The sequence below is a fragment of the Eubalaena glacialis genome, chromosome 10, assembly GCF_028564815.1.
Source record: "Eubalaena glacialis isolate mEubGla1 chromosome 10, mEubGla1.1.hap2.+ XY, whole genome shotgun sequence".
NCBI lineage: Eukaryota > Metazoa > Chordata > Mammalia > Artiodactyla > Balaenidae > Eubalaena > Eubalaena glacialis.
In genome coordinates this window covers 83,519,045-83,541,950 of record NC_083725.1, presented here as the reverse complement: position 1 = coordinate 83,541,950, position 22,906 = coordinate 83,519,045, and the positions used below count along the sequence as shown (strand labels likewise).

Sequence of the window (22,906 nt, the reverse complement as noted above, 5' to 3'; positions counted from 1 at the left end):
CTGGATGACAAAATGCGATTGACAAGCTATAAATGATACTGTTTCATGTTACAAAAACACTAGCTTTTTTCATTTATTATATTTACAGGCATTCACTGCTTGAGTCACGGTTAGGCTTGTTAAGTGATTAAAGGCAATTTTATTACAGCAGCATGTATTTTATTCTAAAAGAATAAAATGCATAAAGAGAAAGTTTTTTTGTTTGTAACCTGTCAAAAATTGAGTTATTTTGCTGATGTAAAATACCAGTAACTCACTTGAGGACCATGCTACCTTCCGAAAATGCCATGTACTTGCTTCTTAAATGTGTCAAAGCACTTGATAGACTTGTCCAGAGCTGAAGCGGCGAGCTACTGACTGCTCTTGGACAACAGGTGCTTCCCCGGGGCTACAGCTGACTGTGCTGGGAAGCAGCCATGGAGCAAGGCAGCACAGGCAGATGGAAAAAAACTTTTATTTAAAGGCAAAATGCCCAAATGGCTCTCTGGCATAGCTAATTTCTACTATCACGTATTCGCTTATATATGGTCCCCTAACCTTAATTTTTTTCTTCTTAAGGGGCTGATTTGGATTAACTTGTTGAGAATGGTGTATAACTTACTTCTAATAAGATGCTGACAGCACAGGCCATAGCAACTGATCCACTTCCTTACTGGGATGAATGGCCTCTTCTAAAGCGAAAATCTTAAATTCACGCTTGACGGTCGCCATCTTGAGGAAAAACTGCAAAGCCACAAAGCCACTTCCGATTGATCTGGAATTGGTCTGGAGTGAGAGGGCGCATATAGAGAACTCCTGGGCCCCGGTGGGTAAGGAGGCGCTGCAGACACACAGGGAACGACAAAGATGACCGGCAAAGCAGCTGGATAATTTCTGGCCAGCAGCCCAGCATCCAGGAGGCAAACCAAGGGGAGGAGGAAGGTGGGTCCAGTGAAGAGGGGTTGAGAGGGAGTGAAGGAAGGAAAAGGGTCTGCTCCACCAAAAATGAGACCTACCACTGGTAAAGTTATTTCAGCCTTTGCCCTGAAGCCTCTGCTCTTCCTTCTCTCCGCCTCCCGCGCCCCCATTCTTCTCCTCCCCCGGCTCTTAGCTCCAGGACCGAGCCCAGGGTCCGCGAGCCCAGAGTCCCCAGGCTCCGGGCCTAGGACGTCCAGGCGCGCGGTACTTCTGGCCACCCTCACACGGGTGAAGGGCCAGCCGCCCCTCAGCGGGATGCATGCCGCCTGCAGGGGACACAGAGTCAACGCCAGGCAAAAAACATACACTCCGGCGGCCCCCACTCTCCCGCTAGCCCGCAGCACTCCCGCGGCCCTGCTCATGGCCGCCCGAGGAACAGGAAGAAAATGGAGGAAAGCGGAGGGAAAGCTGATTGAAGCTCAGAGGAGGAAAACCTTTGGCTACTGAGGCTGCGTAGGGCGGCGCCCAACCCGTGCGGACCTCGCGGGGGCCAAGTGCGCCGGGTGCAGGCGCGAGGCCAGCAGGTGAGCTCTGAGGCACTGCGCCTGCGCCTGCTGCCTCTTGCAGGTTGAGGTTCCTGTGGCTGGCGGGTTTCAGAGATGCTCCTTGGGCTCCAAGCGCACGAGGTGCAGCAGGCACACTGAACTAGAGGGACTCAGCTATCAAACGGAGTGTTCCTTGCCCAGAATGCATCCACCAGGGAGCCCAAGTAAATTTATTTCTAACGAAACCTGGTCTAGATGTATCGGATAAGGGCTTTTTGACTCTTGATTGGGAATTTTTCACCAGGGCTGTGGGAGAAAGGGATCTCAGGGCTACTGTTTACCACCCAAATATGAGCTTAAGTAGAAAAAACAAAATTTTAAAATTTAAACCCTCTATGCAAAGGAGATTTTTAAATAAGATACAAAACCCTAAGAATTTGATCAGGGCAGTGCTAATTGATAACCATATATACAATTGATAACCATTTCTACAACTCATTATTATTTGTGAAGTCGTTAAATGTAGAATCTAATAAAATCCCCCTCTCATCCATTAATTTGGGATGAACCAAGGTTTCCACTTCTCCTCCCACCACATTCTACCCAATTAACTGTTTTCTTACTCATTTGTGAATCACAAAACATAATACACATCTGACAAATTCTTTTACAAAATGTAGAGCAGTGTTTCTCAACCTTTTTTCATTATCTTTCCCTCAAGAGCTTCTTCAGACATTAACCCTAATCGTTCAGCTCCCTCACCTGCCCCCACAGCATGAGATTAAATATTATGGAGTGAGACTTTTGTCTGGTAGGGTTGAGCTTTGGAGAGCCAAACCCTTGTAATATCAAAGATTTTTTTCACCAACCCCCCACCCAAGAACCAATTTTCACCCCCTTGGGGCAATATTGCTCCAGCTGAGAACACATGATGTACAGCAGTTTTATTTCCTAGAATATTCCCTGTAGAAAGTATATTTTGCAGCTTTTTGATCTCTGCAAGGATCTCCTAAAATGAAGCTTTAATTTGGTGTAAGAGAGGAGCTTAAAACAAGGCAAAATCCACAGAAGACTCCCCTCCCCCCCATCCTAACTAAACTCTCATGACCATATTTTGTACATTCAAGGGAAGAGTTGAAAAAAAAGTAAAGACAACAAAATAATGGGAAACTAACTATGTTCAGTAATAGATGACTGAAATGAAAGCTATTAAATAGCAAGAATAACAGAGAGTGAACCGTAACTCTCTGACCAAATGGGTTTGCCTCCACTAGAGCCATGTAAGTCCTCAGGGTCTGCATATGTGCCTTCTAATTTTTCCCACTGGTCCTGTCCTAGTCTAATTTGTAAATTACCTTGGTCCTGATTTTTTAGTTTTTGTTTCACTGTGTATTTCCTATAGCTGCCTTAAATTCTTTGTGGAATCAAGGAAATATATATTTTTGTAGGAAGCACATGCACTCCTACCTTGGACACCAAGAGGGAGCTACCAATTGACTGTTACCAAGCATCCATCAATAACCAGTTAGATGAGGTACCCTAAATACTCACTGTGAAATACTTGAGGGCAGAAATCATGTCATACTGAACTCATAACCATATCACAGCAAGCATAGTAGTAGTTTGCTAAACGAATAACCTAGAGGATGGTATAAACTCCCTGTGTGGTATTTCAACAGAGGGACCAAATCAACTATTTGAGTTTATATTAATTGGTATAATACTTGCAGGGTTTAAGATATTTCATTTAATTTTTTTATACCATGAAGTTATATTTCTATTTTACTTCTGATATACATTGTCTTAAAAATAAGTACTTAGTAAAGATTATATATAAACACATAAAGTTAATGAAGCAATATAAAGTGAATATGCTGGTGCCCTAATGGAAGAAAGCATAAAATGAAATTTCAGTACTAGAAATTTTGTTGTTTTATGAGAAGAATCATAAGTTCTATATTAAATGGATTATTATACATATTCTACTAAACCTGAAGACAACTTTTACATATATGACATACTTCGGAAGTATAACTTACATCTGTACAGGTTGAGTATCATTAGAATAGAGAAATAGAGAAATTCCTTTACCATTTCCTTTTTCTAGCCTTGAGAGGCTGGAGTTATGTCATAGGTCCAATGTTTTTTTATTTTTTAAAGATCAGGTGAAAATACTTTCAAAATGTAAAATATACAGTCTACTATCTTCTGTTCTATAAAACATGGAACATTAAAAGGTTTTAAAATATCAGGTCTTTTTGGACATCCCAAAGTGTGTTTGCACTCTTCTTTAAAAGGGCCTCCTCCTCAGAATTCAAGTTAACTTTCACAACATCTGAGACACCATTTTGGCCCAAGACACAAGGGATACTGAGAAAGATTTCTTCTTTTACTCCATATAAGCCCTAAAAGGCAAAATTAGGTTATTATTCAGTAACCTGATATGGAAAAGTAGCTATGCAAGAGAGCTGCAGAATAAGAATATACAGAGAGACTATGGAGCTCAAGAATCACTCGGAGGGCAGTAGAGTGATTGTCAACAATACGAAGAGCATCCTAATGTCCTATGACCATATAAGAACTTGTGTTTAATGACATGAAGAATGTGCCAGATGCCTTCAAAGGGGCCAAAAAGGGCACTGTCTATTTTACCGCTTACCCTTGTCATATTTCTTTCTAAGGGGAAGAATGCCATGCAGTCTGATGAAGGACTGTGAGATCAAGCAGGCTGTGTTTGGTGTAAAATAATCAAGAGAACAGTGAAGGCAGAAGCAGGAAGTGGCTGGGCAGGCTCTGCTTTGTATAATCTTTACATCAGGGGATGCCACTGAGTTTGGACAACAGATGCTAACAGGTGGCTTCTCAAGCTTCCAGAGGTGAAGCCTCCAGTGGAGCCTAAGGGTTTATGTAATTCCCCTGCCAGTCACCAATGGAATGTACTCCTGCCCTCCTGGCTACCACCTGGCTTCTATCCAGGACCTTCCATGATGGACAGGGCCATGGAATAGGTGCAGCCATGGCCACCACCCTATCCTAGGGCCATGGAACCTCCCATCAGCAGCCCTGATGTTCCCTCCACTCCTGCAGCTGAAGCCAAGGCTGTAGAGGCAGCTGCTAGAGCCTATTACAACCTGGGTAACCCACACAATGCCTACATGCCCACAAACCAGCCTCCACCTCCTCCCTGGAAGGTATGAAGACCCAGTAGACCTCTCACACCTCTCTGCCCCCTACCACCCATTGCCTTTTCCTACCCCAGAATGTAGGGTTGGAGGAGGCAATGGGAAGGTCTTGTTGTTCCTCCAGGTGTGCCTGTAAAGTTACCAGGAACTAGTGTTGAGAAAGGGAGAGGCTCCTTGACCCTGGCGTGGTGCCTCCCAGCTTCTCATGATAGTTCAGAGCCCACAGGCACTACTCAGCCAAGCTTCCCTCTCACCGTCTCTGGGCTCTCCTCAGGAGCTCAGCGTTCCTGTTTTACTCTAGTGGCCCACAGAGGGACTCCCTATCCACCTTTTCCACTGCAGTCCAACTCCCTCATTTTGGTAGCCACTTTATACTCAACCTCATGATCTCCATCAGACCAGCCACATGTCTTCCCCTCAGGGTCCCCTGCCAGGCTCTACTCACACTGACTCCACTCTGGTCCGTGCCTCGCCATGGAAGGCCACTGTCCCACCAGACTGTCAGCCCACATTCCCTTCCCAGCCACATTCCAGCTGCAGTCACACTTGCCTGCCCCCGCTTCCCTTTCCTGTCCTTGGTCATTCTATTGCTCCCTCTGTGTAGCACAATACCTTTTAGAGCTTTAACATGAGCTGCCAGGGGTTGGGTGGCATCAGGAACAAGGCAGCGTGGCTGGGGCAAAAGCCCTCCTGCCTTCCGTGCTAGTGTTTCAGGAATTTGCTCTCTCTCCTTTCACTGTATCTCTTCCTACTAGAAAGGGCTTCTTGGATTAGAACTGGAAATGCATGTCCATGCCATTATGCCATTTGGGGGCTGCTGGGTAGACTGGAAACAAGGGCCCTGACCTCCAAGGCTGCCCTGGCCTAGCCCTGTGTACTGCCATGACCTGCTGCCCCCCCTCAGCCTATCCTCTTCCCTTTAAGCGTCATGCCTGGTTGGCAAATGACCCCTGGATGCACTGAAATTTGCTTCCTTTCCTCGTAGACTGGCCATGAAGTGAGGAAATGGTTATTTAAAGAGAATTCCCTATTTATTTGCTGAAAATGTGAAGTAATAAAAATGAAGTAACTGGGGAAAAAGAATAAGAGCATACAAATGATCCTGCTCTTAATGTCAAATGTTTAAGTATTTCCTATAAACTATAACTCGTCCATTGATTTGTTCAGTAAAGACTATGAAATTCCCATATTACTCAATCTCTTTTCAGGAGCATTCATTTGACACCTCCCTGACTCTTCTTCAGGAGCCCTCCGGGGGTAATCGCTTATTCTCCCACAGCCCTTTGTATCCTCAAAAGAGGAAGTGTGTGGAATCCACTGTATACTCCTCATTGTCTCTTCCAAATTATTAATCCCTTGCTCTCTTAAAAACAAAAAAATTCCCCCTATTTTTTGAGGCCCATCTTATTCAGCTCTTCTTCCCTTTCTAATGACCGTCTACAAACCTCTTGAGTATTCCATCTCATTCATAAAAGACTTTGACACCTAGCAATCTTCTCTCTCTATCCCAGTTTGTGCCATTATCCTTGGTGACTTCATTGTCCATGTGGATAAACGAACCAATTCCCTTTCTTTCCAGTTTCTTGTCTTCTTTAGCTCATGGGACCTTCTCCCACCCCAAGTATCTTACTCTGAACCTTGTTATGAGGTTCCTCCGTATCCAACTTACATTCCCTTCTTGTAACTCTTTTGCTACACCCTAAGACCCTTTGCCTATTTTAATTTTTAGTTTTTATAAATATCTCGTAAATTCTTTATTACTCATTTTCTTTTTGTAATTTATTCATTTGTATGTAGATAACATTTAAGGGCAACAGTCTTGAATTTGACTGTGACTCTTTAGCAGAAGGTCAAACTCATTTTTAACAAGTATAGAAACCAAAACTACCTACACCTCTATCTATCTCTCTGTCTTCCTCTCTTCTCTCTCCCCCTTTAACACTCCACAAGTAAAACCCAAACCCAGATGAATTCAATTATCTACTTTCACCACTCCTGCACTCAGATCCCTAGAGAAAACCACACAACAAAGCTGATCTTTAACTTTTGTCAAAATTAATGCTTATCTACCTCAAATAAGCATCCACCTGACAGTAATTCTGCCTTTATTTTTTGTCAAATTCTATTTCTCACTATCTACAAAGATGATTTCAAATCTTCTCAAACATCTGACTTTCTATACCTCCCTTGACTTTCAGTAGATGATTTTATCTCCTTTCACTAAAAAGATAGAAGTCATCAGATGCTTCCAATGCCAAACTTACAAACCTATATGATTAACTACCTATCTTCTCTTTGTTATCCCCTATTAAAAAAGATAGTTGTCCCTCCTCCTTTCTAGGACTAATACCTTCACCAATGCTCTGGATCCCACCCTCTCTGCTTATTACTTCTATCTTCAATATCTTCTTTACATCTTATCCTTTAGACAACAACAACAAAAAAACTTACCTTGCCCTGGTTTTCCTCTCCAGTTACTGCTCTCTCTCCTTAATTTCACAGCCACTTACCTCAAAAGAGCTGGTTATACTGGCTTTAATTTCTCCAGTCTACTTAAAACGTTCTCAACTGGAGGTGATTTTGCCTCCCAAGGGACATTTGGTAATGTCTGGAGACATTTTTTTTTTTAACATCTTTATTGGAGTATAATTGTGGAGACATTTTTGATTGTCAAAACTGGTATGCTACTGGCATCTAATGAGTAGAGGCCCGGGATGCTGCTAACATCCCACAATGCACAGGACAGCCCCAATAATGAAGAATTATCCGGCCCAAAATCAATAGTGCCGAAGTTAAGAAAACCCTGGTGTACTCCAATCAGAATTTTTCATTTCTATTACTTTATTAAACATCTGCTAAGGTTATCAATGACCTCTGTTACTTTATCTTCCTGGCATTTTTAACCCTCATTTTATATGACTTCACATCAATCAAGAACAGACAACCAATCCTTTCATCTTTAAGGCATCCTCCTTTCACTTGGTTACCATGATTCCATGTTCTCTTGGTTCTTCTTTTAACTCTGGCCACCACGTAGTCACCTTCGAGGACTCACACTGTAAACTCTGCTGTTAATACTGAAATTCCTCAAGACTCAATCTCAATCTGTCTTCTCACTTTATACTCTCTCCTTAGGCAAGCTCGTTGAAAGTCATGGTTTCAGTTACCATGTGTAAGGGATATCTATTGTCTTTGCCTTTCTAGTATCTCTTTTTCTTTTTTTTTTTTTTTTTTTTAATGTTGACAGAACCTCTCTTTTCCTTTCAGGAACTGCCTCTCTCCGAACTGACAAGTATCACACGAATGGACAAGTGATCCCAGAAAGGCCAATTATCAAGAAATTAATATGGGTAAAGGGAGAGGCAGGGTCCTGATACTATAGGCTGTAAGCCTGCAGCTGCTGGGGGCCATCTTTGTTGCCCCATGGAAAAAGTCCACGTGAGCTTGAAGCCAATAAGAGTGAAAAGATGAGCCAAGATTGTGGAGAGAAAAGACAGCTCTAACGATATAGTTTGAGCATGTGGTTCAGGCCTCCTTGGCATTTCAGTTACATGAGCCAATATATTTTCTTTTTGCTTAAGCTAGTTTGGGTTGGCGTCTGTGGCTTTTAACTAAAGGAGTCCTAATATACACTTTTTATGCGGATGATGCTCATATTTATAACTCCAACCCAAAACTCTTTTATGAATTCCAGAAGCTTGTACCCAACTGCCTACTTCCTCTCAGATATTGCAAAGGCACCTCAAATTCAATTTCTCCATAACTACAAACATGATCTTCAAACCTGATTCTCTTTGAATATGCCTTTCCTCAGTGGATCATATAACCATTTATCTAACTGTGCAAAACAGAAACCTAAGAATGACCTTTATCTCCCTTATTTCCCACTTCATTCCATTATCAAGACCTATGAATTTTACCTCTTAAATATAGTGTAACTCAAATTTGCCACCTTCTCTTCATCTCTACTACTACCATCCTCTCTGTTCTGAGCTAATGCACATCCTCTTCCCAAGTTTACCCACCTCTACTCTTGTCCCCTTCAAATCTGTTCCATCCATCACAGCCCCAGGAATCTTTTTAACAAAAAAAGATTGTAAAACCAGTCCCTTTCTTAAGTTCCTTTGGTGGCTTTCCATAGCTCTTATGGTAAGGACCCAAACCCCTTTATAAGACTTTCAGTGGCCTGACCCTGCTTACTTCCTCCAGCCTTATCATGTACTTCCCTTTGCTCCCTTTGCTCTGTGCATTTCAACAACTGACCTTTTTTTTTTTTTTTTCAGATCCTCAAGTGCTCTCCACTTATATCTACCTCAGGTCCCCTACACATGTGTTCCCTCTGCTTGGAATATTAGTCCAGCCTTGCAAATTAACTTCTACTCATTATTCAGATTAGGTCATTTTACTTCCTTAGGAAATCTTCCCTAACCACCACAAACGCCCCCTCCGCAGAGTAAATTCTCTTCTTGTATACTCTAAGAACTTCGTAGTTTGTCATCATAGCACTTAACACAATGTGTTATTATATATTTGCTTTTGTAATTGTTTTATTAAGTTCCTATCTTTCATTAAACTCTATGAAGTCAGGGCCTCTGTCTATTTTGTTCACCAACATATTCTCAAAATTTTGTATAATGCCTGGCACATAGTAAAGACTAAGCAATATCTAAACAAAGATGATAAGTGAAGATTCTATTTAAGCCTACCTTAACCATAGTGGAAACTGGATGCACTCTCCTGAGATTTTTCAAAATTGATCTTACCAGATCTGTCACAGACAGTCCAATAGCCCAAGAGGTATACCCCTTCAGCTTGATAATCTCATAGGCACTACAGTTGTGGAAAGTAAGAAAATCAAATCCATGAGAAGTTGATTCAGAGAGAACATAATATTTTTCAAGCATCTGTTCTGAAGCAAGCTACATGTCAATACCACTCTTAAAATTTTCTCAGAGATGTCTTCTTGAAATTATTTATGAATAGGCAATAAAAATTTCTATATTATTCTCATAAACTTCATTATTCACTTCAAATAATTCATACTTCATTTATCATAAAGGTGGAATATTAGGTCATTGTGCCACTCAAAATGAAACTTAGTTTTAAATTTTTTCTTAAATATCCAAACATAGAATCTGATCACCTTGAAAGCTAGCATATATATCTTGCTGACCACATAATATTGTTACTAAGGTGCCAGTGTAAATTTAAATTTCATATAATTATAAGCCAAGTTACACATTTTTCCCAAGAATATACTATTAAATCAACAACATACTGAAGTATGGGGAAATGTTCATGATACATTTTCAAAGGAAAACAGCACAATCCTAAACATTATGTAATTTCTTATCTCAGCCTTGTAAAAAACATAATGCATTTTTATAGGAACTTTAGAATCATATCCACCAAATTATTAATAGTGATTATTTTTGAGTGACAGGCTTACAGGTGAGATTATCTTCTTTTTTAAATTAATTAATTAATTAATATTTTGGCTGCATTGAGTCTTCGTTGCTGCACATGGGCTTTCTCTAGTTGCGGCAAGCGGGGGCTGCTCTTCATTGCGGTGTGTGGGCTTCTCACTGCAGTGGCTTCTCTTATTGCAGAGCATAGGCTCTAGGTGTGCAGGCTCAGCAGTTGTAGCTCGTGGGCTCTAGAGCGCAGGCTCAGTAGTTGTGGCGCATGGGCTTAGTTGCTCCGCGGCATGTGGGATCTTCCCGGACTAGGGCTCGAACCCGTGTCCCCTGCCTTGGCAGGCGGATTCTTAACCACTGCACCACCAGGGAAGCCCCGGGGTGATATTATCTTCTTTATGCTTATGAATTTTCTTATTTTCTACAATAAATATGTATTTTATTTTTGCATTGCCACCAACAGCGATCTAGGGTTTGGACTGACAGTAAAACTCAAAGGACAAAGAAGTTTTAACCTAGCTCTTAGTTTAAATAGTTTTGAGAAAAGGATCCAGGACAAGAAACACAGAATGTACAGTATCATTATTTGTATCAGACGGTCTTGCAACTACCTAGGCACAGTTTCAAGACCCCAGGATTGCACACAACACACTCGGTAGCAAATTACACTGATGTGTAAATGGACCAGCTCAACACAGGAAAGTTGGGCCTGGACTACACTTATTGTGGTGTCCTGTGATTTGACTATCAATCCAAAACCAGGGGCACTACTAGAGGCCATGAGGATTGATGTCAAAATTAAAATTAACTTTCAGATCCTCAATATAACCAAGACTCTGTGGGGTAAGTAAAAAGAAAGGAAGGAAAGTTTTGCCTAGAGATTGATTGACTAGTGGTGTATGAGTTGAAGAAAGCTTTGCAGTAGATAAGTGGGGACAAATCTTACCAGTAGAATCTGGATGACAGGTTTATCCTCTCAGGAATTAACAAAATGTCTTGAGAAAGAGAAGAGGGTTGAGAAGAAAATGGCTAAAAACATAATCCTTTAGTTGCTATTAACCATCCTAATGAAATTAAAACCGCTGGTGTAAACAGGGAGGATAGAGAACAAGCAGTTTCAAGGCTGGTATTTTAAGACAAAAACTGACCCATGTTGTAAACTAAATGCTCTATTCAGAACCTGGAAAGACATCCTATTAAATCATGATGTCACTTCCCTGCAATTGTTAGTTAGGCACTGGAAAATCAGAGGCTATAATATAAAAGAGTTGAGTCATTTTTAGATAAGTACCAGCAGTATCCTGAGGATTCTTTGTAACTATAGATCCTCTGCTAAATGAACAAGGGGCAAATAATTTAATGCTGGACACTGCATTGTTGAGAGGACTAACTGGAATGAGTACTGATCTGTAATGTGTTGCAGTGTTTGGTATTCAAATCATACAGGACTTCAGTGGAAAATGTGATCTTAATCACTATTCCCTTATAGCAATAGTGTTTCAAATGAAAAAGAAACTAACAGTCCCTGTAGTACAATCATCTGGGATTGGGCAGACAAAAGCCTAACACTGTGACCTCCCTATAAAGATGGGCTATTCCATGACATCTGGAAACCAGTATTGGCTAAAACATGTTCCTTAGTGGCTGGGTTATAACTGAGCCTCCAGATCAGTTAGATTCCTGCATTTACTGGGAAATGGCCTCTAGTGGTCCCTGTAACTGGAAATATATGGTACAATATATGGGTAAGGGACATTTTTGTTAAGATATGAAATGATACTGTAATATTAACATAGGTTTCATTTGCTAGGCATTAATTTAATCTCTTATCCAAAGCTATGTGGCATAACAAAGGTTTGTAGGTCCCCTTAAGGAAATTTAAGAAAATGAAACATACCAATAAAAATTATCACAGTGAAAAGATATTTTGGGAGATTGACCTGAAACTTCCAATTGATGTGGAAATAGTTTGACTAGAAGAAGAAATAAATTTGCTTTAGAGAAACTGAACACACAAATGCATTTATCAATAACTTTAATAAGGTACAAGTGATAGTAAATAAAAGGGCAAAATAAGATTGTCCAATTAGTTAAGAATTACCAAAACATCTGGTGAGGGATTTTGGTTACCTATTGGATCTTACAGATCCTGGTGATTATAGGTATACAAGCTTGTTTTTTTTCTATGTGTAAAATATTAGGACATGTTTGTCACAGGAACTATGAAGAATATATGATACAAAGATAATCACCCAGGTCATGGGTAAATGGTTAACAGCAGGTATGGACCCTTTCCAAAAAGGCAGGAGTATCTGGGAAGATGACTTTGAGTTGGCTTTTTCACAAAACAGTTTTCTAGGTTTAAAAATCTAGTTAAATACTTGAGGATTCTAGGAAGATGGAGAAGTAGGAAGCACCAGGAATCTATCTCCCCAACTAGACAATAACTGCACTGCCAGAATCTGTCTGATATAACTTTTGGGGGAACTCTGGAGTCTTCTGAAAGCTTGAAATTTCCAGGGGAAGGTTTGTATGTTAAACTGTGGTTAATTTCAGCCAATTTCAGCCCTTAGCAGAGTAGCAGGGCTGTTTACATGTACCCAAAGCAGTTTGTGCACAGCCTGTGAAAAGCACCCTTTCCTCCAAATATCAGAGATCTGTTCTCTAATGACTGATTACTGCTTCTGATGACAGAGGTGTAGACAAAGAGGGCAAAGCCATTGTTGTTGCACCTCCCCACAACTGTTGCAAGCCTCTCCCCCTCTGGCTAAAGTAACCTCCAAGGAATGTAAAGGGCAGGCACCCTTTCCCCCTTCCCTTAATATTTCTTTTTCCCCTCTTGGGAGCCAGACATTAAAGACCAGAACATACAAAAGCAGTTGCATATTTGGGGGAAATTAGAAAGTAACCACGTATACCCAGGGAAAAGCACAGGCCTAAAAACAACCTCAAAGACCTTAAGAGTACACCTCAGATTGGTCCCTGGCTCAGAAGCAGCCTTCAACAATCAAAAAACAAAAGCAATAACAATGACAACAAAAACCCAGCAAACCCTGGGGAAGGGATAGAATCTGATAAAGTTGTCATATTATTAGATTCAAACATCCAGTTTTCAACAACAACAACAAAAAATCATAAGGCATACAAAGAAATATAAAAGTATGGCCCATTCAAGGGAAAAAATGAATCAACAGAAACTGTCCCCGGGGAAAAAAAAACTGATGGCAGATATACTAGACAAAGACTTTAAAACAACTGTCTTAAAGATACTCAAAGAACTAAAGGAAGATGTAGAGAAAGTCAGAAAATGATGAGTGAACAAAATGGAAATATCAATAAAGAAATATAAAACCTAAAAAGAACCCCCACCCCCAAAATTCTAGAGCTGAAAAGCACAATAACTGAAATGAAAAAAATCACTAGATGGACTAAAAAACAGATTTGAGCAGGCAGAAGACAGAATCAGCAAACTTGAAGATAGGACAATGGAAATTACTGACTGAGGAACAGAAAGAAAAAAAGACTGAAGAAAAGTAAAAAATAAGATCATCAGCAGATTTCTCACCAGAAACTTTGGAGGCCAGAAGGTACTGGGCAGATATATTTAAAGTGATAAAAAGAAAACAACTGTCAACCAAGAATCATATCTTATATCCGGCAAAATTGTTCTTCAAAAGTGAGGGAAAAATTAAGACTTTGCCAAAGAAACAAAAGCTGAGGGAGTTCATCACCACTAGACCAGTCCTGCAAGAAATACTCAAGGCAGTCCTGCAGGGTGAAATAAACAGTAACTTGAAGCCATGTGAAAAAATAAAGATCTCAATAAAGGTAAATGCATGGGCAGTTATAAAAGCTAGTAATATTGTAACAATGGTTTATACTTACACCTTTTGTTTTCTGCATAACTTAAGAGACTAATAAATTTTTAAAAATTAGTCTAAAAGCTAGTATTACTGTGACTTTGGTGTGTAACTCCCATTTTCAAATTTAAGAAACAACTGCATTTAAAAGAATTATTAGTTTATATTTTGGGGCAAACAGTGTGTAAAGATGCAATTTTGTGACATCAACGATCAAAAGAGGTGAGGATGGAACTATGAAGAAGCAGAGGTTTTGTATGTTATTGAAGTTAAGCTGGTAGAAATTCAAATAAGAGTATTATAACTTTAGGGTGCTAAAGGTAATCCCCCATGGCAACCAAAATGAAAATAGCTATAATAGCTATAGGATACATACAAAAGAAAATGAGACAGGAATTTAAATATTTCACTACAAAAAATAAACACAAAAGAAGACAGTAATGCAGGAAATGAGAAACAAGAAGCTCTAAGGCATATAGAAAACAAATAGCGCAATGACAGAAGCCCCCCTTATCAGTAATTACTTTAAATGTAAACAAATTACACTCTCCAATCAAAAGAGACTGACAGAATGGATCAAAACACATGAGCCAAGTACATGCTGTCAACATGAAACTTACTTTAAAGCCAAAGACACAAATAGATTAAAAGTGAAAGAATGGAAAAAGATATTTTATGCAAATAGTAACCAAAAGGGAGCAGGGGTGGCTATACTAATGTCAGATAAAATAGACTTCAAATCAAAAAAGTTTACAATCGGCAAAGAAGGACATTACATACTAATTAGAGGTTCAAGAAAGAAAATGAAAGAAAATAAAACAATAATTATAAACATGTATGCATCTAATAGCAGACCATCGTGAAGCAAAAACTGACAAAATTGAAGGGAGAAATAGACAGTTCTACAATAATAATTGAAGACTTCAATACCCGACTTTCAATAATGGATAGATCAATCAAACAGAAGGTAAGTAAGGAAATAGAGAATTCAACACCACAGACCAACTAGATCTAACAGACAAACAGAACACTTTACCCAACAATAACAGCATCTACACTCTCCTCAAGTGCACATGGGGTATTTTCGAGAATAGACCATACGTTATGCCACAAATTAAGTCTCAATAGATTTAAAAAGACAGGCATCATACAAAGTATATTCTCTGACACAATGAGGTGAATTTAGAAATCAATAACAGAAGTAACACTGGAAAATTCACAAATTTGTGGAAATTAAAAAGCACACTCTATAACAACCTAATGGATCAAAGAAGAAAGCACAATGGAAATTAGGAAATACTTAGAGATGAATGAAAATGAAAACATAACATAAAACTTACTGGTCAGAGAGAAAGCAGTGCTAAAGGGTAAACTTATAGCCATATATGCTTACATTAAAAAACAAGAAAGATGTCAAATTAACAATCTAACGTTACAACTTAAGGAACTAGAAAAAAAAAGAACAAATTAAACCCAAATCTAGCAAATGGAAGTAAATAATAAAGATCAGAAATAACAAAATAGAGAATGGAAAAACAATAGAAAAAAATCAATGGTTCTTTGAAAAGATCAACAAATTGACAACTTTTAGCTAGATGAATTAAGAAAAAAGAGAGAAGACTCAAATTACTAAAATCAGAAATGAAAGTGGAGCCATTATTACTGATTCTAAGCATTACCCATTTACCAAGGCCAGACAAAGTCAGTATAAGAAAAAAACTAGAGGCAGAGGCACCACACGGGCCCGGGCAAGCTTCTGGGTTGGAGCTGCACGCCACGGCCTAGCATGTCGGAAGCAGGTGAGGAGCAGCCCATGGAGACAACGGGCGCCACCGACAACGGATACGAGGCCACCCCCGAAGGCGAGTCGCCGGCCGGCACCGGGGTCGTGGCAGGTGCTGAAGGCGGGAGCGCGGCGCCCCAGGCTGGCAACCAGAACGGCAAGGAGGGCAACTAGATAAATGCCAGCAAGAACGAGGAGGATGCGGGAAAACTGTTCATTGGTGGCCTGAGCTGGGATACCAGCAAAAAGGACCTAAAAGACTATTTTAACAAATTTGGAGAGGTCGTTGACTGTACAATAAAAATGGATCCCAACACTGGCTGGTCAAGAGGGTTTGGGTTTATCCTCTTCAAAGATGCAGCCAGTGTGGAGAAGGTTCTAGACCAGAAGGAGCACAGGCTGGATGGCTGTGTCATTGACCCCAAAAAAGCCATGGCCATGAAGAAAGACCCAGTAAAGAAAATTTTTGTGGGGGGTCTGAATCCTGAAGCCACTGAGGAGAAGATCAGGGAGTATGTCGGCGAGTTTGGGGAGATTGAGCCATTGAGCTTCCAATGGATCCAAAGTCGAACAAAAGACGAGGCTTTGTTTTCATCACCTTTAAAGAAGAGGAACCTGTGAAGAAAGTTCTGGAGAAAAAGTTCCACACCATCAGTGGAAGTTAAGTGTGAAATCAAGGTGGCTCAGCCCAAAGAGGTTTATCAACAGCAGCAGTATGGCTCTGGGGGCCATGGGGGTGGCCAAGGGAACCGAGGCAGCGGTGGTGGTGGTGGAAGTGGAGGAGGTCAGAGTCAGAGTAGGAATCAGGGCTATGGCAGCTACTGGAACCAGGGCTACAGCTACCAGCAGGACTATGGACCCGGCTATGTTGGCTGTGACTACTCACCTTATGGCTATTAGGCCCCAGCTATGACTACAGTCAGGGTGGTACAAATTTTGGGAAGAGCCAGCGACGCAATGGCCATCAGAATAACTACAAGCCATACTGAGGCTTTGGCAGGAGTGCTCGACTGACCGCACACACTTTGGATATCAAGTGAACACAATTATGTACCAAATTTAACTTGGCAAACTTTCTATGGCCTTTCCCATGTGCATCTTATTTAAAATTTCCCCCTGGAAATCACTCTTCTATTTAATATTTCCAGAGCTCTAGTTATTTTAGGCAGTGAGCCTGTGGTGTCTCAAGAGGCCAGAGGGGCATTATGGCCTCATTTTTATTACCAGGTTACCCAGAACCAGATTGGAGTGTCTGCTTCCTGCTGCCGCTCTGCAGCCTGGACCTGTGGACCCTGGTTGTAAAGAGTAAATTGTATCTTAGGAAAAAAAAAAGAAAGAAAAGAAAAAAAACCTAGAGACCATTATCCCTTATGAACAATGAGGCAAAAATCCTCAACAAAATACTAGCAAACCAAATTCAACAGTATTTAATGGATTATACACCATGATTTATTCCTGGAATGCAAGGATGGTTCGACATACCAAAATCCACCAATGTAATACACCACATTAAGAGAATAAAGGAGGAAAACCACATTATTATCTCAACTGATGCATAAAAATCGTTTGACAAAATTCAACACCTTTTCATGATAAAAACACTCAAGAAACTAGGAATAGAAGGAAACTACCTCAACATAATAAAAGCCATATATGAAAAACCCACAGTGAAGGTCATACTCAATGGTGAAAAACTAAAAGCTTTTCCTTTAAGGTCAGGAATAAGGCAAGGATGCTCACTTTTGCCACTTCCATTCAACACAGTATTGCAAGTTCTATCCAGAGCAATTAGGTAAGAAAGAGAAATAAAAGGCATTCAAATTGGAAAGGAAGAAATAAAAGTATCTCTACTTACAGATGACATGATCTTACATGCAGAAAATTGTAAAGATTCTATACACACACAAAAAAAACCTGCTGAACTAATAAATGAATTTGGTGAAGTAGCAGGACACAAAGTCAACATTAAAAAATTGCATTTCTATATAATGACAATGAACAATCTGAAAAGGAAATTAAGAAATCAATCCCATTTACAATAGCATCAAAAAGAATAAAATACTTAGGAATTAACTTAACCAAGAAGGTGAAAGACTTGTACAATGAAAACCACAAAACTTTGCTGAAAGAAATTAAAGAAGACATAAATAAATGGAAACACATCTTATGTTCATGGATTGGAGACTTAATATTATTAAGATGTTAATACTACCCCAAACCATCTATAGATTCAGTGAAATTCCCATCAAATTCCCAAAGATATTTTTTGCAGAAGTAGAAAAACCCACCCTAAAATTCATATGGAATCTCAAGAGACTCTAAAGAGCTAAAACAATCTTGAAAGCTGAAGGACTCACACTACCTGATTTCAAAACTTACTACAAAGCTACAGTAATCAAAACTGTATAGTACTGGTATCAAGACAAACATACAGACCCAATGGGATAGAATAGAGAGCCCAGAAATAAACCTACATATCTGACATTCAACTGATTTTCAAAAAGTGTGCCAAGACCACTGAATGGGAAAAGGGCAGTCTTTTAAACAAATGGTGCTGGAGAAACTGGATATCCACGTGCAAAAGATTAAAACTGAACTCTGACCTAACACCATTTACAAAAATGAATTCAAAATGAATTAAAGATCTGAATGTAAGACCTAAAACTATGATACTCTTACATGAAAACATAGGGCAAAAGCTTCACAACATTGCATTTGGCAATGATTTCTTGGACAGAACACAAAAGGTAACAAGAGAAAAAAACAGACAAATGGACTTCATGAAAACTTTTAAGTTTTGCACATCAAAGACACTATAAAAAGAGTAAAAAGAGAACCTATGGAATGGAAGAAAATATTTGTAAATTATCTGATGAGAGATTAATATCCAGAATATAGACAGGACTCTTAAAACTCAACAATAACAACAAAACAAACAACCCAATTCAAAAGTGGGCAAAAGACTTGAACAGACATTTCTCCAAAGAAGATATACAGATGGCCTATTAGCACATGACAAAATGCTCAGCATCACTAATTAGGGAAATGCAAATCAAAACTACAATGAGATACCACCTCACATCCATTAGGATGACTACTATCAAACAGAAAACAACAAGTGTTGGTGAGGATTTGGAGAAATTGGAATTCCTGTACACTACTGGTAGGAATGTAAAATGGTATAGCCACTGTGGAAAACAGTATGGTGATTCCTCAAAAAAACTAAAAATAGAATTACCACATGATACAGCAATTCCACTTATGGGTATATACCCAAAAGAATTGAAAGCAGGATCTTGTACACCCATGTTCATAGCAGCATTATTCACAATAGCTAAAGCATGGAAGCAACCCAAGAGTCCATCAAGAGACGAATGGATAAGCAATATGTGGTATATTTACATACAACAGAATATTATTCAGCTTAAAAAGGAAACTCTGACATATGCTATAACACGGATGAACCTTAAGGACATTATGCTAAGTGAAATTAACTAGCCACGAAAAGACAAATACTGTATGATTTCACTTATATGATAGTCAAAAATCATAGAAACAGAAAATAGAAAGGTGGTAGCCAGTGCCTGGGGTGAGGGATTAATGGGGAGGGATTGTTTCATGGATACAGAGTTTCAGTCTTAAATTATGAAGAGTTATGAGATGGATGGTGGTATGGTTACAGAAGATTATGAATGGTTTTAATACCATTGAACTATACACTTAAAATGATTAAGATGGTAAATTTTATGTTATGTATATTTTATCACAATTAAAGAAATAGGAAAAAAGAAAATAAATACATAAATTATTTATGTATAAATTATTTAAGATAAATGTGGAATAGTAATCATAATGGAACAAGGTTATCAGCATTGCATATTATGTAACTTTTTTTAAAAATTAATTATTTATTTACTTATTTTTGGCTGCGTTGGGTCTTCATTGCTATGCGCGGGCTTTCTCTAGTTGTGGAGAGCAGGGGCTACTCTTTGTTGCTGTGTGCAGGCTTCTCATTGCGGTGGCTTCTCTTGTTGTGGAGCACAGGCTTTAAGCACGCGGGCTTCAGTAGTTGTGGCACGTGAGCTCAGTAGTTGTGGCTCACGGGCTCTAGAGCACAGGCTCAGTAGTTGTGGCACACGGGCTTAGTTGCTCTGCGGCATGTGGGATCTTCCCAGACAAGGGATCGAACCTGTGTCCTCTGCATTGGCAGGCAGATTCTTATCCACTGCGCCACCAGGGAAGCCCTATGTAACTCTTGAAGTGTGCATTGCACCAGGACTAGAAGACTAGGAACAAGCATGCAAATCCTGAGGCCTATGTGACAAGAACTGTATTAAAAACTGCTGGGACACAAAGGCAGTGGCTTTCCTGTGCTGGGGTAGTCTGCTCTCATCCTTTGCGACTGAGTGTGCCCCCTGTAGTGATGGGGCCTGGAAGCTACACCTGAGCATTTGCAACACCTCCTGAAGTAAATGCTAATATTCCATACTGTGTTTTCTGTCCAGTATCCTTTCACTAAGCTAGATAAACTTAATGCTAGATTAAAGTCTATTATGTACTGTTAGTTTGACAGTCTGAACTCTACACCACTATTGGTAGCCATGTACAATACTCATTTTATTTTTTATAATTGTGGTAAAATTTGCCATTTAAACCATTTTAAGCATACAGTTCAATGGCATTAAGTACTTAAACAATGTTTTACCACCATTACCTCCATCCTCTCCAGAACTTTTTCATCTTCCCAAACTGAAACTCTATACCCACTAAAGGGGTCATGTGCTTTAAGATCAGAAAATAATATAATTTATTTTTTTTAACTAAAAGTCATGTAGAGAATAAAACTAACCCATAATCACTTTTTTGTTATATGGTGTGCCTTTTTAGTCTCTGCCCTAATTCTTATACATTTTTGTAGGGTTGCTATCATAAATATACATTCAATAGACATGTGCTTTTGTAGATTTAATATTCCAGTTTTGAATATCCAATAGTGATTTCTAAGTTCTATAATTTTACTAATATGTATCTTGGTTAAAGCATGAAGGAGAATCATGTATGCTATTCAGGGGATGTGTACAGAGTCAGACACTTCATTTATAAGTAAACCTAATTAGTTAACTTCTGATCATCTGCATCAGTTTCATGTTTCTTTTCATCAAGTCTTTTGAACTTAATCAGTTAATTAATCAGTTCTAGGTACCATTCTAAGCATTCTACACGTACTAAGTCATTTACTCTTCATAATAGCCCTCTAAGGTTGGCTCTATTACTATCCTCATTTTAAATATGAGGAAACTGAGCTTTCAATATTTTAAATAACCTCCCAATATCACACCACTAATAAATGGTGAAGCCAGGTTTGAAAAAACCTGAGCAACGTGGTTCCAAAGTCCATGCTCCTCATCACTATGCTATATTGCTCTCAAACATATATGAGTTCTTATGAAGTGAGAAGTGTATTTTTCTATTTGAACAATGCCCCCCAAAAGAAAGCTATGCATTATGTAAATCTGAATTTGGGGATTTTCAGAATGTTATTTATCTCACAAAAAGCAGAGATCAATTTTTATACTTTTTGACTGCAAAATTTTTTCTTACAATAGATTATTAAGGCACTAAGAAAGTGAATGACTAATGTTACCTTCCAACAACTTGCTTATGGATATTTTTCCACTGGTCCTTGTCTGAATCAGTTCCTAACTTAGGGTCTAGAGTCTTCAGAGCAACACCAGCAACGTTTACTCCACTCCATAAGGGCACTGAAAGAAATAAATCTCAGAAGGAACTCTTCTTCCCAGTACTGCATCAGTTGTTTAAGTTCAGTGGGTTTTTTAAGAATAAAGTTAGGTTACTACCTTATGCCATATATAAAAATAAGTTTCAAATAGACAAAAAAGGTAAATGTAAAAAATAAAATTATAAAGTATTATAAAATATGTAGTAGAATTTACTTGTAATTGTGTAATAAGGAGGCATTTTAAGCAAGACACAAATATAGAATCCACAAAGAAAATAATCTATAAGAAATGATAAAATATTATAAGAGGGAAAAGAGCAATAAATTAATACCATACTATTAAACCATACATGGTTTTTTAAAAATAAAATCATGGAATACTAAATGGGAGAAATTAAAACATATCTGGCAAAATAACTTTTTTTTTAATATAAATTTATTTATTTATTTTTGGCTGTGTTGGGTCTTCGTTGCTGCACGCGGGCTTTCTCTAGTTGCAGTGAGCGGGGGCTACTCTTCGTTGCAGTGTGCAGGCTTCTCACTGTGGTGGCTTCTCTTGTTGTGAAGCACGGGCTCTAGGTGCACGGTCTTCAGTAGTTGTGGCACGTGGGCTCAGTAGTTGTGGCTCACGAGCTCTAGAGCGCAGGCTCAGTAGTTGTGGCGCACGGGCTTAGTTGCTCCGCGGCATGTGGGATCTTCCCGGACCAGGGCTCGAACCCGTGTCCCCTGCATTGGCAGGCAGATTCTTAACCACTGCACCACCAGGGAAGCCTGCAAAATTACTTTTAATAATTTTCAGGAGGAAGAGCTAAGACAATAACACACGCCAACAGGGTCAAATTAAGGCACTAGTCAAAGAAATTTTGTTTAAGTCAAATCAAAAGTATTTATTATACTATGACCCTTGAAGTATAAAGAAAAGAGAAGGGTTCATTAAATGTTTTGAATAAACAAATGGATGATTGAATAAATGAACAAATGGTGCCTATTCTCAACAGGTCTATTGGCATTATGGAAAGAAGACTTACACATATGACATAATTAGAGAACACTGTAAGTATAAAGTTCTAATTGTGTAGAAGAGATTAAATGTTTAAGTTAAGAAAAGAAAATGGTTCGTGTGACCTAAGTAATAGCTTAAATCACATATTAAGCAATTTTATTTCTATGAAAAGTCAGGGAAAAACAAATCTATACAGTCAGAAAGTAGGTTAATGGTTGCCTGGGGCTAGAGTGGGGGTGAGCGCAGGAGTGGGAGTTTTTTGGGGTGATGAAAATTTTCTACAATTAGATTGTGGTGACAGTTGCACAACTCTGAACAAAAAGCCAGTGAATTATACACTTTAAGTGGGTAAAGTTTATGGGATGTATTTTATATCTTAATAACTCTGTTTTTAAAATCACAATGAAACTGCTCCAGACAAAATAAACACTCGTTGACTTTTAAAATAGCTATATGCTCTATGCACTATTTTATGAGAG

The 22,906-nt window shown here is 39.1% G+C and overlaps 1 protein-coding gene and 2 pseudogenes across 1 annotated transcript in view; 2 read left to right on the top strand and 1 right to left on the bottom strand.

Moving 5' to 3' along the window:
* Positions 1-3,682: 3,682 nt before the first annotated feature.
* The window catches only part of LOC133099446 (L-lactate dehydrogenase C chain), a 46,923-nt gene continuing 27,699 nt past the window's right edge, over positions 3,683-22,906 (bottom strand). Inside the window, exons 6-8 of the mRNA XM_061203117.1 lie at positions 21,329-21,446; positions 9,331-9,454; positions 3,683-3,847 (exon numbers count right to left, since the gene is read on the bottom strand). Coding sequence (XP_061059100.1) covers positions 3,683-3,847; positions 9,331-9,454; positions 21,329-21,446 — 407 coding nt within the window. The remainder of the gene's footprint in view (positions 3,848-9,330; positions 9,455-21,328; positions 21,447-22,906) is intronic.
* Positions 3,939-8,979, top strand: LOC133099063 (WW domain-binding protein 2-like; annotated as a pseudogene).
* On the top strand, positions 15,688-16,673 carry LOC133099445 (heterogeneous nuclear ribonucleoprotein A/B-like; annotated as a pseudogene).